General features: G+C 42.4%; 1 protein-coding gene across 1 annotated transcript in view; it reads right to left on the bottom strand.

The window, feature by feature from the left end:
• Window positions 1-784: 784 nt before the first annotated feature.
• The window catches only part of LOC107763907 (peroxiredoxin-2B), a 28,828-nt gene continuing 12,953 nt past the window's right edge, over window positions 785-16,659 (bottom strand). Inside the window, exon 3 of the mRNA XM_075236860.1 lies at window positions 785-1,202. Coding sequence (XP_075092961.1) covers window positions 949-1,202 — 254 coding nt within the window. The 3' untranslated portion in view covers window positions 785-948. The remainder of the gene's footprint in view (window positions 1,203-16,659) is intronic.

Here is a 16,659-nt window from a genome sequence, read left to right as displayed (position 1 = left end):
TGCCCAACAACAAATCAAATAATTAATACCTAAAATTAGGTTCACAAAAGCTAGAAAAAAGCTAAAAAAAGAAACCACGCCGTGATATTTGAGACCATGATCAATCGTTGTCTTGGAATAACTTGAAAAACTTAGAAGAGGTCAAGTCGTTGAAAATAATTTTCAAATTTATTAGCCAAACACAAACTGTTTCTCACTAAAAATACTTTTTTGAAAAGTACTTTTGCGCAAAACACATCTCAAAATAAGCTGATTTTAGAAGTTTAAACAAAGAAGGTATCAGTTGCATCAAACTCCAGCTCCAGTTCTCTCCTGTATTTTGCAGAATCATCAGCAAAGAACATGACATCACTTTTCTCTAGCTTATTGTTTGCCCACATCTTTATCACAAATGCATCATTCGCATCTTCAAAATCGAGAAACAACAACCTACAGATGATATTACTCAATATTGCAAGTTAATTGAAAATACTGTGACAATATAGAGAAAACGGGAAGGAGGTAAAAAATCATCGGGTACACCAGAGAGTTAAATTTCCAGCAGCAAGGCTGTGCACTGCCCATTCTGAATATCAGTGATAAATGAAGGTAGCATCAATATTATCAAAAGTTCCTCCTGCATCTAATATATGGCATACTCTTCTTAGGATATTCCACATTTTTATTATATTATTACGAAAGATTTGGGTGGTGTACACATGTATTAACATGTTTCCACCTCAACCTTGGACCAATTTGTTACATTGCGGATTTAATTGCCTCCAACACACAGTGGAGCAAGTAATCCGAGCAGCAAGAAGTTTTTTATTACTATATTAAAGCATTCTTCATACAAACTGTGATATTGTGGAATAGAACCGAGTACTTATATTTCAAAAATATAATTGGCATTACATTCCAGAAGCTCGGTAAATACAGCCAAAAACACACGGAAGGCAGTGATGAACCTTAAAGAGCCTTGAGGATTTCATCAGCACCAGAGACAGTGAACTCCCCTCCAGATTCAATGTTGGCCGCTTTCACCTTGAGGTCCACAACCAAAAGAGCATACCTTCGAGATCGAACACCAAGCCCCTTTTCAGACAGGTCTAGCTCAAGCCCGAGAGCATGAGTGTATTTTCCAGCTCCGTCGGCAAGGAATTTAACATGTTTGTTATCCGGGTATGTTTTTGCCCAGGCCTTCATCACAAAGGGGTCATTAACTGCAGCAGGAAGCAAACATGTAACAACTTCCATAACAATACACCAAGCGCAATAGAGAAAAAAATGCACATGAAGGTCAGCAGAAATGACTATCGTGCTGCATTCCTTCTAATGGGTGTTTTAGTTATATTCTGTTCACCAGAAGAAATCATTGGCTCTTAGCAGAGGCTAATAAACCTGCTACCACTTAAAAATATGTTTAAAAATTTGCAATCCACCTCTTTACCCTGGTAGTTCCCACCTGTTGAACGTCAGTTTGAACCAGCAGCAAGAGAGCGCCACTCTGGCATATTATTCAGACACCACGACATGGATAAAATATAATCACTGGAAAAAGTGGTACTTGCACTAAAGATATGATCAGTTTTTGCTGATGACGATGCACTCACATACCAAGATCTGCTAATCTTACTGTCTTAATTGGCCCATTTTTTATCTCCACAAGCCAGTTCAATGATCCTGATATTTGCTGGCTATGCCTACACTCTTTACGCCTCTCTACTTATGGATTGAAAACAATTATCAGCTGAGAACAAAACAAACTGCGAGAACAAAGTCGTCCCTACTTCTGAACCTTCTAATGAATTGTGATTTTCTTCCTGTAAATTATGCAACAAATGAAGCGTGGAAATTTGGTAGAACTCCATATAAAGATCAGGTAAAAGGAAAAAGGTAAGAAGAGATGAAGCATGATGTTGGCACAGCAGGCAAGGACACGAGGGCAGTTTTGTAACTTATGAAAGTGAAGTACATGAACAAATCACCTTAGAATTGAGAAGCTACTTCTAGATCTGCAGTGATTTTGCATAGTTTTGTAATCAAATCCGACACCAACCATGTGAAGCTCCAATATGTTTCAGCAGGAAAAGGGGTGACAACCTAGTTACAAGGATCGTCCACCTTCAACCATTAGGTTGGGTGTTCAGGTCTAAAAGTAGGAAAAGCCACTGTTGGGTTCCTTAGAATGCAGAATTGCGGATTTAGGGATAGGGAGTTACATTGATCCCATAAGACAAAAAAATGTTCGAGCACCCCGAGAGGGATAAGAATATCACAAGTTGTCATAGTAAATGAAGGATAAGGAAGAAAAGTCATGAGAGAAAACATTTTCGTTGGGTTGTACCTATGACAGTTTTCCTGTAGGTGATTGGATGTACCCTTTGCCTTACAAACAAAAGTGTTTTCCAAAGGATTGGGAGAATTAGCGAGGTTCCATTTTATCTTTAAAATTGTTGGAGAACTAAAATAAAAAAATATGTTCCATGTCAAATAGCTTAAACTTTTAAATGAGCTAATTCACACATTCAATACAATGCTAGAGTAGACCAAGCTTTTGATATCAAGTCCATCCGTAAGCTAAAAATATTTCACGAGCTTGGCCATGAAAAGATTTAGGTCTCATTTGTTTGCACTTAATGGAGGTCTGAATCTTAATCATTCTGATCTAAGACATTAAGTGCGTTTGTTTTTAAAAGCCTGAATCTTAATTATTCAGATCTTAATCATTAAGTGTGTTTGTTTTTTTTACTTCACAACCACTTAATGGGTCTGAATAGGTCTGTAAGATTAAGATCTATAACAGTGACTTAATTTCATTAAGATGCTATCACATATTCATTATTAACTGCCGTCACCGCCTACCATTATCATCTAGCACCATGACACCACCACCCCCCAGCCACCTCCACCACCACCATGCCACCATCATCCTTAATCATAGACTCCATTATCGACCATCACCGCCTACTATTCCCACCACTCCGACCACCATCATTCTCACCCACAATCAACCACAACTGACCACACCATCACCATCAACAACCACAGCCGGCACTGCCCATCATTATAACCTACCACCACCTGTGAGCACGTGATTTTTGTTTTGCGCGACAGTCACTCCAAAAGAATAAAATTGGTCCTGTTGTACAATTTTGGATTTCCATGCGGCACTTTGTTGATTTATTAGTGACTTTGGCCCGTTTTTATTTATTTACTTTATTAAAACAAAATTCAAAAAAAATGTGTACGTGTCATGCATAATCTGAACCGTAACATGGTTTAAATAGAAAAGCATAAACAAGCATCTTCGTCCGTGATTTTATGTTGTTTGATTTTACCTATTTCGAAATATTTTTAGTGTGTGTGCAAATAATTGTAGTGAGTGTGTATTTAATTTTTATTTTTGATTTTTTGCTTAGTTTTGTTTTTAAAATAAATAAGGAAAAGAGATGAAAATAATAATAAAAAAAAATAATAAAAGAAAGAAAAGAAAAGACCCCTTCCGGACTTGGGCCAATTTGTTAAAATTAGCCCAACAAACTCAGCCCAAAATCCAGGCCTGCCCGGTCCAACACCACCTGATGCCCAGAGAATCCAAACGACGTCGTTTTGATACAGGTTGATCTGGGCCGTTGATCTTAAATTGATCAACGGCCAAGATCAATTCCCCATAACCCATCAACAAACCCGACCCGTCTCACCCGGACCGACCCTAACCCTTTACCCTTGAAACGACGTCGTTCCCTGATAGTCAAAGGATCCTGGCCCTTCCTCTCATCTCATCCAACGGCCAGGATCCATTTGCTCACTAACTATATAAACTCCTAACACTACCCTGCCCCCCTATCCAAACCCCAGCCTTCGTCTCCCCAAACAAACAGCCCTAAAACCCTAGCCGCCCCTGCGTACTTCCGCCATGAAAGCCGGCGGCATGGATGCCGGTGACCTTCCCCTGAACACCATAGAACCCCCATGCCATCCTGAACCCAAATCTACCAACCCCATGGTTCGAATCACCCCCCAGGTCCTCGAATCTTCATTCGAAGATTCGAGTCAAAACTCGATCTAACCCAACCAACCCCAGTTTCATACCAGACACTCCCCAGACCCCCCTCGTGACCAAACCATACTTGGTTTGGTCCGAATCTGATCAGGGAAGCATGAATCCCAGATCTGAGTTTTGGAATTTGTGGGTTCTTCGTCACTGGTCCATATCCGTTCGAACCGAAGAGGTTAAGGTCTAATGGACTTTAATCCAAGTGTTTCTCGTCTGAGAAACACTTCGTTTAAAGTCCGTTCAGCCTTAAGAAAGGCTTGACCAAGTCCGAGTTAAGGTTTTGATCTTTTTGCGGTTTAAGGTGAGTTTTCTTTCTTTTCTTAGTTGTTTGATTGTTGTAAGGGTCTGTTCGTTTGCTGTTTATGTCCTTGACCTCTATCAACTGTGCTTCAACCACTTCGCCTGAACCTCTGTTTGTTTGTCTAAATTCCCCCCTCCTATTCTGATAAGGCATTATGTATTTGTTTGTGCAAGTAGCTGATTTTCGAGTTTGGACTGACTAGTTGACTCCTCGAGTGTATTTCTGCTTAGTCAGTATAATGCGAACCATGTATCAATACTGTTTAAATGTCTGATTTTTGGCTACGATTGTGTATGTTAATACTAATATAGTCGAGTCGACATGTGTCGTCAATTAATTTCAACTGTCTGAGCATAGTAAATCGATTTGCTTCTGTTGAACATTTGTTGAAATCAATTCAGAACCAGTTTTGTTTACTTATAGCTGTTGATTTGGATCAGTCAATGTAAAAAAGGATTGTTTATGTTTAAATTCTGAATTGGAAGGCATGTGCACTCGTGCACAGCATGTGCATTGGTGCACCTCATGTGCCTTGTGCACAGCCTGTTTTTCTGCATTAAGAAGCTTTTAAGTTTTAAACAATCTGACAGTATATGCTGTCAGATATATTCTACTGCCCATACTTGCTTTTAGATAATAAAATGAAAAGTTAAAGCCTGCCAAGGGAATGTCATGGGATTAATACTTAAATAGCTGAGTGGAAACTGAAAAGAAATGGGCACATGGGAGGGGTATCTGATTAATTTAACAGGCTGTAAAAGGTTTGATGTTGAGGCTTATAAAAGAGAGGCACATTAAGAGATAGGGGAGAGAGAGGACATCTGATAGGGGGGAGAGAGAGAGAGTGCCAGAAGAGAGTAAAAGAGAAAAGGATACCACCTGATATTAAAGGGAGGACATACACTGTGAGGATATAAAAGAAAAAGGGAGAGCTGATAGAGATACACAGACAGAGCATACAGGGATAGGGAGAGACACTGAGAGGGAACATCCGAGAGTTCAAATTTTTGGAAAACAGAAAACTGGAAAAAAAAATTTGTCTGATAACTCAGACAGACAAAATTTAGAAATTGCTTCCTTTCCTTTGTTTTAATTTCACTAAATCTGGACCTGTTTTGTGCCACACTGATTTCTCCCAACTGAGTCTGCTTGGTTGTTGCTTGTTCTACTCGAGAGTTTGGTTTAGTTGGGGTGTCTGATCTCACTCCAATTGTTTTGTGAGTTATGGTTGCTACTCTTCTGTTTCCTGTTGCTGCTGCTATCTTGTCCTGCTGTTACTGCTGCTGCATTCGTTCATTGTTACTCTACTGATTGCCCTTTTCCTTCAATTGCAAATATTCCCAGGTACACAACCTTTGAACCTTGTATTGTTGAAAGTTTGAAGTTGAAGCAGAAATAAAGGAATGAACGCCAGTTTATGTTATAGCATTGGTGTAAAAAGATAGTTCGAATGTTGTTTGGGCCTGTATTCTTACTGTGAATTGCAAATATTCTGTAGGAACTAGCATACATTTTGTTTAAGATGAACTGTTAGATAGCATGGCTCAATAGTAATGACAGTATGACATGGACAACATGTTTTGATTTAGTATACATTCAGTTCAAGTATAACACTTGTTTGATTTAGTATGACTGTATAACATAGAGTCATGGTAAGCATTGTATGTACTTTGCCTAGACCACTGAATTGACAAAACTGCGATACTGGGGTCCGGGATAAATGTATCCCCAAACAAACTCCCATACAGTCACACTAAGAGTATGGCTATGAATGCCAGTTATCTTGTCAGTTCATTCGTTCCAATACAGGTTCGATACTGGGTTTCATTACATATTTTTATTTCGAAATGATGTAATGATTGTTGAGGAAAACTGATAATCATTTTGAGTTCAATTAGTAGTAATTTTTCCTAATAAAACAGCCGATTTCTTTATCAATTTCGAATAGGTTAGAATGTTAAGAATAGAACTTGGAGGTCGTTAAAACATAACTCAATATATGTTGTTAATCTCACTTAGCGAATTAATAAGCATATTCACTTGTTGAAGACAAAGCATGCCGTAGCTCTCACCTCATGAACAATCAATCAAGTAATCAAACAAGTTTAGGTTCGGCAAACATAAATAAGGATTCAGTCCGTATTTGCCTAAACCAGCAAAATTCGGCATCATCTTTCCCTTAAAAGATAAATGTAGTAAAATGTAGTTCTTGTAGGGTACCCTTCTAAAATAATGAGACGAGCCTTGCCAAATCAAAAGGCAAATTGCGGGGCCCTTAATAATTGGTCATAATAAATACTTAGAATTTGGGACGGGCTGTTTAGTGAATTCCACTGCCCTCCCCGAAGACAATAACGCGTTAGATTCTTTAGGCGCGACTTAATCAAATCACATTCTTAAATTCGGGTGCGCATTTATGTGACCCAATTTCAAATCTCAACGGAGTCGAAATGTGTTAACAACTACGGGTGCATTGATTGTGACGTGGTTCGAGATACATTTTCACGACGTTGCAATTCTATAAAAGTAAATGATAATAATAAAAGCGGTTAAAACTTAATAAAAGCACATAAGTCACAACATGTATTTAAATCAGATATTTAGCCATTATAACAATTTAAGCGACCGTGCTAGAACCACGGGATTCGAGGGTGCCTAACACCTTCCCTCGGGTCAACAGAATTCCTTACTTAGAATTTCTGGTTCGCAGACTTCATTTGGAAAAGTCAAAAAATTTCCTCGATTTGGGATTCAAGATAAACCGGTGACTTGGGACACCAAAAGCCAAACCTTTCCCAAGTGGCGACTCTGAATTAAATAAATAATCCCATTTCGAATATTGTCACTTAAATTGGAAAAACTCCACCCGCGCATCTTACCCCTCGGGGCGGGGCGCGCAAAAAGGAGGTGTGACAGCTCTGGCGACTCCGCTGGGGAACGCGACCCAGAACCACTGGTTCAGGGTCCAAGAATTCGAGCTTAGAATAATTGTTATATCTGGTTTATTATCTGATCTTTATTACATGTTTTGCATAAAAGTGCTAAATGCTGTCTTTTACCGCTTTTGATATTATCTGAACTGTATATAAACTGTGCCGAAACCTTTCTTTTCTTACCTCCGGGGAGAAGCTCGCTGGTCGAGACTCCCTATTCTGTTAGTGTCAATACCTGAAATAAGAAAGAGGTCGGACAAGTTACAAAGCCGGACGATCTCGCGGGTCCCCGGTACGTAGCCCCCTCCTCGACTCGAGTTGTCCGCTCGGGTACACAGTCTAGAGCAAATACCAAGGTTTAAACCTAGTATAACGAAACTTCATGCCGGATCCCTAGTAGGAACGCTTATTTGCATCATATTGCATTTGACTTAGGGGACTCAACACTGGGGTTGGGTCCGTCTAGGACAGCCAACCTGAAATGGAAAAGACCATCATGCTGCATTCTTATCTGTGTTGTGCATTTATTTGCTTCGATTCCGCATGTCGACCGGTTCAAAAAAAAAAAAAGGGAAAATAGCAGCGCAGGGGAGATAATTACTTATTTTGGAAAATAAAACCAATGTCCAAGTAGTGTCAAAACCTCGCCGGAATTTTTCTAAAAAAAAAACTGTTTTGTTTATTGAGAGTTGTTAAAAAATATATACAAAAATTTTTCTTTTATCACTTTCAAAGATCAAAAAAAAAAGAAAAGGTATTTATTTTAAAAGTAAAAAAAAATCGAAAATTCATAATTCAAAAAAAAATGAGTTGTTTCTTTCGTAGTACCCCTTTTTATGAATTCAGACTAATAGTCCAAATTTTTCTTAAAAAATAATAATAATATATAATATAAAAAATAAATAGTTTCTTTAATCTTTATCTCTTTTCAAAAAAAATGTAAAAAAATACGCATTCCTGATTTCTAGGTTTATTCGATTTTTTTTTTTCCCTATGTTACGATACCCCGAACTACGCCGGTTTGATTCTCACCGGATGTGAGATACGTAGGCAACCCTCGTCGGGTTCAACCCCCATTTTGCTAAAATAGCCAAAATCAAAAAAAATATGTTTCAAATTTTTAAAGAGTCATAGATAAGTCAGGTGATGCTGTTTTGACATGAATAGCCGAATGTTCCCGAAAGGGACGCCGGAAGGCTGACTTTGCATAAATAGCCACTTTTGGGTTTTGCTTAGCATTTTTAGACCCACACAGCCTTAAAATCTTCGTCCCCGAAGTGCTTAAAGGCCGTGTTCAAAGCTTTGTCCCCTCCGTAAAATATTTTGAGTCAGTCATTTTTGTTAAAATCACCTTAATAAATGTGCAGGATGAGCACGATGCAAAATGAACATTTTTCAATAATGACCAAAATCCCTATCAAGTTACGGCTATGGTGGAATGATCTAGGTGTTGAAGGGCAAAATGAGGTTAAGAAAAATCTGAAAGGTCTTGTGGGTCTGTTGGAAATCCAGCCTCGGGGAGATATCATAAGAGCTTTGGTTACCTATTGGGACCCGGCGCACAATGTTTTCCATTTCTCTGATTTTGAGCTCACCCCAACTTTGGAAGAAATGGCCGGATACATCGGGAATACTGAACTTCCGTTGAGGGAAAAATACTTGGTCGCCCCAAGAGTCGTCACGGTACATCGGTTCCTGGATTCATTGAAAATACCTAGAACAGTCCACAACCCGGATCTAGCAGCCGGATTCTGTACTCCATGCTTCATATATGATAGATACGGTCACGAGGGGGGATTCAATAATCCAATCAACAAACTGTGCAGCAAAGGAGTTCGTCAGAAGTGGGACGAGCACAGACGGGTGGCGTTCATGATAACGTTTCTGGGTCTTCTGGTATTTCCCAGGAAAGATGGAAACATTGATTTAAAGATATCTGGGGTCGTCAGCACTTTACTCACGCAAAGTGACAATACTCTCGCGCCTATGGTGGTATCCGACATCTTTCGAGCTCTCACAGCTTGTAAAGCTGGGGGAAATTTCTTCGAAGGTTGTAACATGCTCCTGCAGATATGGATGACCGAGCACCTTTGCCATCATTCCGAGATTTTGAGCCATGGTTCCCCGGAAAAGACCCGCATAGAAGAATCTTACGCGAGAGCCAAAGAGATCAGTTTGCCCGAAGGAGTCCTGACTTGGACCTCGTTCTTTCAAACTCTTACTGCCAGCCAAATACAATGGAAGTTGGGATGGTTGCCCGTTGATGAGGTCTTATATATGTCAGCGGCTAAAACTCATTTCTTGCTGATGGGGCTTAAAAGCATTCAACCTTACGCACCCTGCCGAGTTTTAAGACAGTTCGGAAGATGCTAGACAGTACCTCATGAGGAAGATCTAAGCACTCAAGCAGTTGAGATAAGTCCTAACGGACAGTTCCCAGAAGCAAAGATTCGCCAAATCTGGAATGAGGGACAATATTTGAAATCAGATACTTGCGTGCGGGATCAAGCCAAAGGAGAAACGGCGCCAGGTTACCTTGCATGGTACAGAAGGGAACTCGAGCATGAAAGGCCAGCTAAGAGACCCCACATCCGGAATTTTACTGAATCATCACAAAAGCAGTGGGATTGGTTAGCAAAAGAAAGAGGCTATTGCACCGAAATCAGCAGGTTAAAGCAACAAGTGGAAAACTTGAAATATGAACACAACGTGCAAGTTGCTACCGATCTGGGAGAGCGGAACATGTTAATTCAAGAAAATGAAATGCTCAGAGCCCAGATCAAACAAATAAGGTTGGATGCAGATAGACAACCAAGGCGTCGATCGGACGAGCAGCTGATAAAAGGGCTAAAAGGTGAAATCAGGGAATGGCGAGATGGTTTGGAGAAATCTGAAAACATCATAGCAGAGCTCAAAGCACAGTGGGATACAAGAGCAGATAAGCATCGCAGACACCTGAATCAATTGGAAGGCGACCACGAGAAGACTGTTGCTAAAATAAAGAGAGAGATGGCAGCACTTGAGATCAAAGCAGCTAGTCAGGCAAAGGATTTCCAAATTGAGAGCAGATACTGGTACGACTCAATAGCCCAGATGAAGTTGGAAGTACGGCGATTGAAGCATCAACACGTACAGGATGTTCAAGTCTTCAAGATATGCAGCGATCAGATAAAGCACCTACTTGTAGAGAAGAAGCAAACCAGAGATAGGATCAAAGCCATTGCCCACGCCATCACCAGACGATGTCTACGATGTGAGAACATGTCCAGTGTTACCTTCCTCTCGGCAGTAATGATTTATGTCAAGCAGACTATGCACGAGCTAGAGCAACTTGAGAGGGATCTCACGCCTAGGACCGCGGCGAGGCCGAACGATGCCCCGCGGAAACCAATTTTTAAAGCCATAATGCATTCATAGGTCAAATCTGCATCTTAGCATCTTCCGCCTGTTTTTCCATCAGGGTGATTTTTAGTCTATTTTTTGAGTCTAGGTTTATTTTCAAAGTTTGCTTTTTCTTCTGCAAAATGTAGTTTGTTATAGACTGCTTCAATAATAAAGAATTTGCTTCTTTCACGCTCATTTGTGTTTTCGAACTACGTAATGATCTGATTCACGTGAGTATCGTGATACGTAGGCAATCCTCATCGGATCCGATCGCATTTTCTTTTGCTACAAAAAAAAAATATATATATATATATATATATAAAAGAAAAATAAATATAAATAAAATAAAAGGAAAACAAAAGAAAAGAAAAAAAAAGGGAAATAAGAGGAAAAATACCGGAATGACGCATGCTCTCGTAGCAGACATATAGCAATCCACTTAACTGTATAGGTGCATCATGCCCAACGTGAGATTAACTATCCGTTATTTGCTGCAAATTAACCGTGCACTTGTCATTGAGCATACCCAGGGTTTTTGAAAAGACGGTTGGTTTGGTGAAAGTCTGGCCTCGCACTCATACTTCACGAGGTCAAGGAGAGGTGTTCAACTACCTATTGTTAGGACCAGAAACAGTACTCACACTTATTTCACCAGGTCAAAAGGAAGTGTGGAAATGTCTTCGAAAATTCCATTGCAAACAGTCCCCGTCTCTGAGGAGAGCTCAATCTCAGCCGTCCTCACGCCTGAATCCGCAACTGCGGAAGAAAATAGAATCCTACGGCTCCGCATGTTGGAAATGTTGGATGATTGGAACAATGGGAAAGAGCCGCCAAGTGTCGTCCCCGGATTCCCTGAATTATTCTCCAGGTCAGGTGGGACTTCTAATGTCCCCATAAATTACCCTGCTACCCCGTTCGGGTACCCAGCCAACTCCGCTTTCTCCGCAGGATCACCTTCTGAGCCTCATCCCCGAATGTCGGCCACTGATGCAAGCATGAACATCTTTACTGCATCGCCTTGCCCAGCTACGGCACAGCCTGCCACATACAAGCCAAGCTTTGACTCATCCTCTTTTACATTCCAAGCACCATCGTTCTCAATAGAACCAACCAGGTTCGCTACCAACAATAATCCTCTACCGCCTCAGTGCGAACTCGCACCGGGACAGGATCAGAACCCCAGGATTGCAGAACAAAATGAGATTGCTAAGAGAATGAGAAGCCTTGAACAAAGTTTGAAGAATATGCAAGGGCTGAGCGGACAAAAGAGCGTCTCTTACGCCGACCTGTGCATGTTCCCTCACGTGCACCTGCCGACGGGCTTCAAGACCCCCAAGTTCGAGAAATACGATGGGCACGGTGACCCCATTGCACATCTTAAGAAATACTGCAACCAATTGCGGGGAGCCGGCGGAAAAGAAGAACTGCTAATGGCGTATTTTGGGGAAAGCTTAGTAGGGATAGCTTCGGAATGGTATATGGATCAGGAAATGTCCCGATGGCATATATGGGATGATCTCGCCAGAGATTTTGTAAAGCAATTCCAGTATAACATCGACATTGCGCCAGACCGAAACTCTCTGTCGAATTTGAAAAAGAAGCCTTCGGAAAGCTTTAGAGAGTATGCTATTAAGTGGCGTGAACAGGCGTCGAGAGTGAAGCCTCCCATGGATGAAGTGGAAATGGTCACTACCTTTCTCCAGGCTCAAGAGTCTGACTATTTCCAAAATATGATGTCGGCCATGGGTAAGCCATTCGCGGAAGCAATCAAGATAGGAGAGATGGTAGAGAATGGGCTGAAAACGGGTCGGATTCTGAGTCAAGCAGCCCTAAGGGCAACCTCTCAGGCCGTCCAAAGCGGGTCTGGAGGGACGACAAGGGGGAAGAAGAAGGAAGAAACGGCTATGGCAGCCTCTGAAGCAAGGGAGTATCGTCATCCCAGGCCCCATTTTCCGGGAAGAGCCCCACAACACTACTACCCCCATTCAAATTCGGCATATGCTCATCAACCTTATATGGTCATGAATGCCCAACCTTATAACCATCCACCGCAACCAGCCAACCGAGGCCCAGCTCCACCTCCCAGAAATCAGCCTCACTACCGCAACCACTATAACCCACAACCCCCGCAAAATAACTACCGCCCCCAAGAGCCACCTCGACGGCGGACTTTCACGCCCATCGGTGAGCCATACTCAACTTTGTTCCCAAAGTTGGTTCAGTTGGGTTTTCTGCAACCCATCCCTCAAACAAGGCAAAACCCGACATCTCCTTCTTACAAAGCCGGAGTCAGATGCGCCTATCATTCAGGGGCCGAGGGGCATGATACAAACGACTGCTGGTCATTGAAAAGAGTGGTCGAAAATTTGATAGAGCAGGGGAAAATAGTGCTAAGGGACGAGGAGATCCCGAATGTAACAAACAACCCATTGCCCGCTCACAATAATGGGCCATTGATCGGCATGATTTGTGAAGACAAAGAGTTCGACCCTGCTTTGAAAGCCATAATTGCCATTGTCGACACGGGGAAGAGGCCTGAAATAGACCAAAAATCAGAAAAAGAGGAGGAGGCCAAGGTCGCAGAGAGCAAGTCTGAAAAGAAGGTGGAAGAGAAAGTAGTACCAGCAAAGGGCGGAGTTCTTTACGTACCACGGGGCCAAGCTGAGAAGACGCAGAAATCCGGGATCAAAAAGACAAAACCTATGTACGTGCAAAAAGGGGCCTATGTGGTCCGGGGGACGATTCAACCGCCTCGGCTGAATGAGCCAGTGGTTATCGGACGCGTGCCACAAAAGCCAATGACCAACCCGTCCACAGTGCCGTGGAATTATCAAAAGACTTTGGTAACATACAAAGGTAAGGAGGTCATGGAAGAACTTCCAGAAAATACTTTCGTTGGAGGGTACTCAAATACCCAAGAACTGAACAACGCCACACAAAGGCGCTTCCCTCCAAAGGAGCCCGTAAGTGTTGAAGAAGCGGAAGTGTTCTTCCAACAAATGAAGATGCCGGATTACGAAGTGATAGATCAGTTGCGCAAGCACCCTGAGCAGGTGTCCATGCTATCATTATTGACAAAATCGGCCGAGCATCAAAAGATCTTACTGAAGACCCTGAATGAGGCATATGTGCCGGTTGAAACCTCGGTGGAGCAATTAGAGCAGATGACAGAAAGATTCTTCGCCGTCAACCAAATCTCCTTCAGCAAGAACGATCTACCCCCGGAAGGAGCAGCACACAACAAGGCATTGCATTTAACAGTCAAATGTGAGGACTACTATGTCAAGCGGGTGATGCTGGATGGGGGATCAGGTGTTGACATTTGCCCGCTCTCCACGCTGCAAAGAATGGAAATTGAGACCGGAAGAATCCGACCCAACAACGTCTGCGTGAGAGCTTTCGATGGTATCAAGAGAGACACCATGGGAGAAATAGACCTGCTGCTGGTCATAGGACCAGTCGAATTTCGAGTCACTTTCCAAGTGATCGACATGGACACATCTTACAATTTCCTCCTTGGCAGGCCTTGGATCCATGCGGCAGGAGCCGTGCCTTCAACTCTTCACCAGATGGTGAAGTTCGAGTATGAAGACCAAGAGATCGTGGTCCATGGAGAAGATGAACATGCCATTTATCGGGACCCATCTATCCCGTATCTTGAACCAAGAGAAGGGAGCGAGCATACGGTCTATCAAGCTTTCGAGGTGGTATTGGCAGAGCAACACGAAGAGGGAGTACCTTGCCCCCAGCCTTTCTTGTCTAACGCTTCGGTTATGGTGGCCAAAGAGATGATCCGACACGGATTTAGGCCAGGGAAGGGGCTTGGACGAACCCTTCAGGGAATGACGGAACCCATTACTTTACCAGTCATCAAGAAACCTTTTGGACTAGGTTTCAAACCTACTCCAGCAGACGAAAAATGGGCAAAGAAAAGGAGAAATGAGGGCTGGAAGTTGCCTCAACCACTGCCGGATTTACATGCGACTTTTGTCAGGCCAAGGTACGCTGAAGAAGAAGATGATGAGGTCTTCACAGCGGAGGAAATCGAGGAAATATGTGGGGCAATGAGGGAAATGCTCTACGAGGTCCACATGGTTCAACCAGGCGAAGGCACGAGCACTGCTGAGATGATGTACATGGGGCCAAACGCCAAGCTCCAAAACTGGGAGATCACGCCATTCCCAACTAGACGGAAGTCCGGGTAGACCTGTCCTGCCACCTTTCCTGTATCACAAGTTATCTCCGGGACATAACTTGAACGTTTTCTTCTTTTCATTTGTTGTTCCGAATTCCTAGTTGTAAACGTCGTTGTCTTCCAATTTTCCAAAGAAAATAAAAATAAAAAAAATCATCATTGCTTTCCTATTCTTTCTTTTGTTCTGATTTTATTACTTTTCCTCTTATCTTCCTTTTCAGTCTTAATAATGCGGCTTTAAATATGACATGCTTGCGGACTTCACGCCCAGATCACAATGAGCTATTTAACTGCGAATTAATGAACCCAGAACCAGAATATGATGCGGAAGAGGCTTTTAGGGAGATAAACCGAGAGTTGGAATATTTCGAGAATAAACCTAAGCCAAATCTGAATGACACTGAACCGGTAAATTTAGGAACCCCGGAAGAAATCCGGGAGACCAAGATAAGCATTCACACGGACAAGAAAACGCGAGAGGCGATAATTCAACTTCTTCTTGAATTTAAAGACGTGTTTGCTTGGTCATATGATGACGTGCCGGGATTAGGTGTCGATCTAGTGGTTCACAAATTGCCGATTCATCCTGATTGTCCTCCGGTTCAACAAAAGCAACGAAAGTTCAAAACCGAGATCAGTGACAAAATTAAAGAGGAGATCACCAAGCAACTGAAAACAGGAGTGATCCGGGTAGTCCAATATACAACATGGTTGGCGAATGTGGTTCCAGTACCGAAAAAGGACGGGAAAACTCGGGTATGTGTAGATTACCGAGATCTGAACAGAGCAAGTCCCAAAGATAATTTCCCGCTGCCCAACATCCACATCCTCGTTGATAATTGCGCCAAACACGAGATACAATCCTTCGTGGATTGTTACGCTGGATATCATCAGGTGCTGATGGATGAAGAGGACGCCGAGAAAACCGCTTTCACCACGCCTTGGGGCACCTACTGTTATCGGGTCATGCCATTTGGTCTAAAGAATGCTGGGGCTACTTACATGAGGGCCATGACCGCCATTTTCCATGACATGATGCATCAGGAAATAGAGGTGTACGTGGACGATGTAATAGTCAAGTCCAGGACACAGGATAATCACATCCAAGACTTGAGGAAATTCTTCGAGAGGCTAAGGAAGTATGACTTGAAGCTAAATCCAGCCAAATGCGCTTTCGGAGTTCCCTCAGGTAAACTTTTGGGTTTCATCGTAAGCAGGAGAGGTATCGAGCTAGATCCGACTAAGATAAAATCTATCAAAGATCTACCTCCCCAAGAACGAAGAAAGACGTGATGAGTCTTTTGGGCAGGCTGAACTACATCAGTCGGTTTATTGCCCAACTGACAAGCACGTGTGAGCCCATATTCAAGTTGTTAAGAAAAGATGCGGCGATTAAGTGGACAACGGAGTGTCAAGAAGCCTTTGATAAAGTCAAAGAGTACCTTTCGAATCCCCCAGTCTTGGTCCCTCCCGAACCAGGGAGGCCACTTTTCTTGTATCTGACAGTCTTGGAGAACTCTTTTGGCTGCGTCCTCGGGCAACACGATGTGACCGGGAAAAAGGAGCAGGCGATCTACTACCTGAGCAAGAAATTCACCAGCTACGAGGCCAAATACACTCTGTTGGAAAAGACATGCTGCGCTCTCACATGGGTTGCTCAAAAGCTGAGGCATTATCTCCAAGCCCACACTACATTCCTCATAAGCAGGTTGGATCCCTTGAAATATATATTTCAGAAACCAATGCCTACTGGGAGACTGGCTAAATGGCAAATCTTGCTTACGGAATTCGACATAGTTTATGTCAC

Source organism: Nicotiana tabacum, chromosome 18 (genome assembly GCF_000715075.1).
Source record: "Nicotiana tabacum cultivar K326 chromosome 18, ASM71507v2, whole genome shotgun sequence".
Classification (NCBI taxonomy): Eukaryota; Viridiplantae; Streptophyta; class Magnoliopsida; order Solanales; family Solanaceae; genus Nicotiana; species Nicotiana tabacum.
This window is presented reverse-complemented; position numbering and strand designations above follow the sequence as displayed.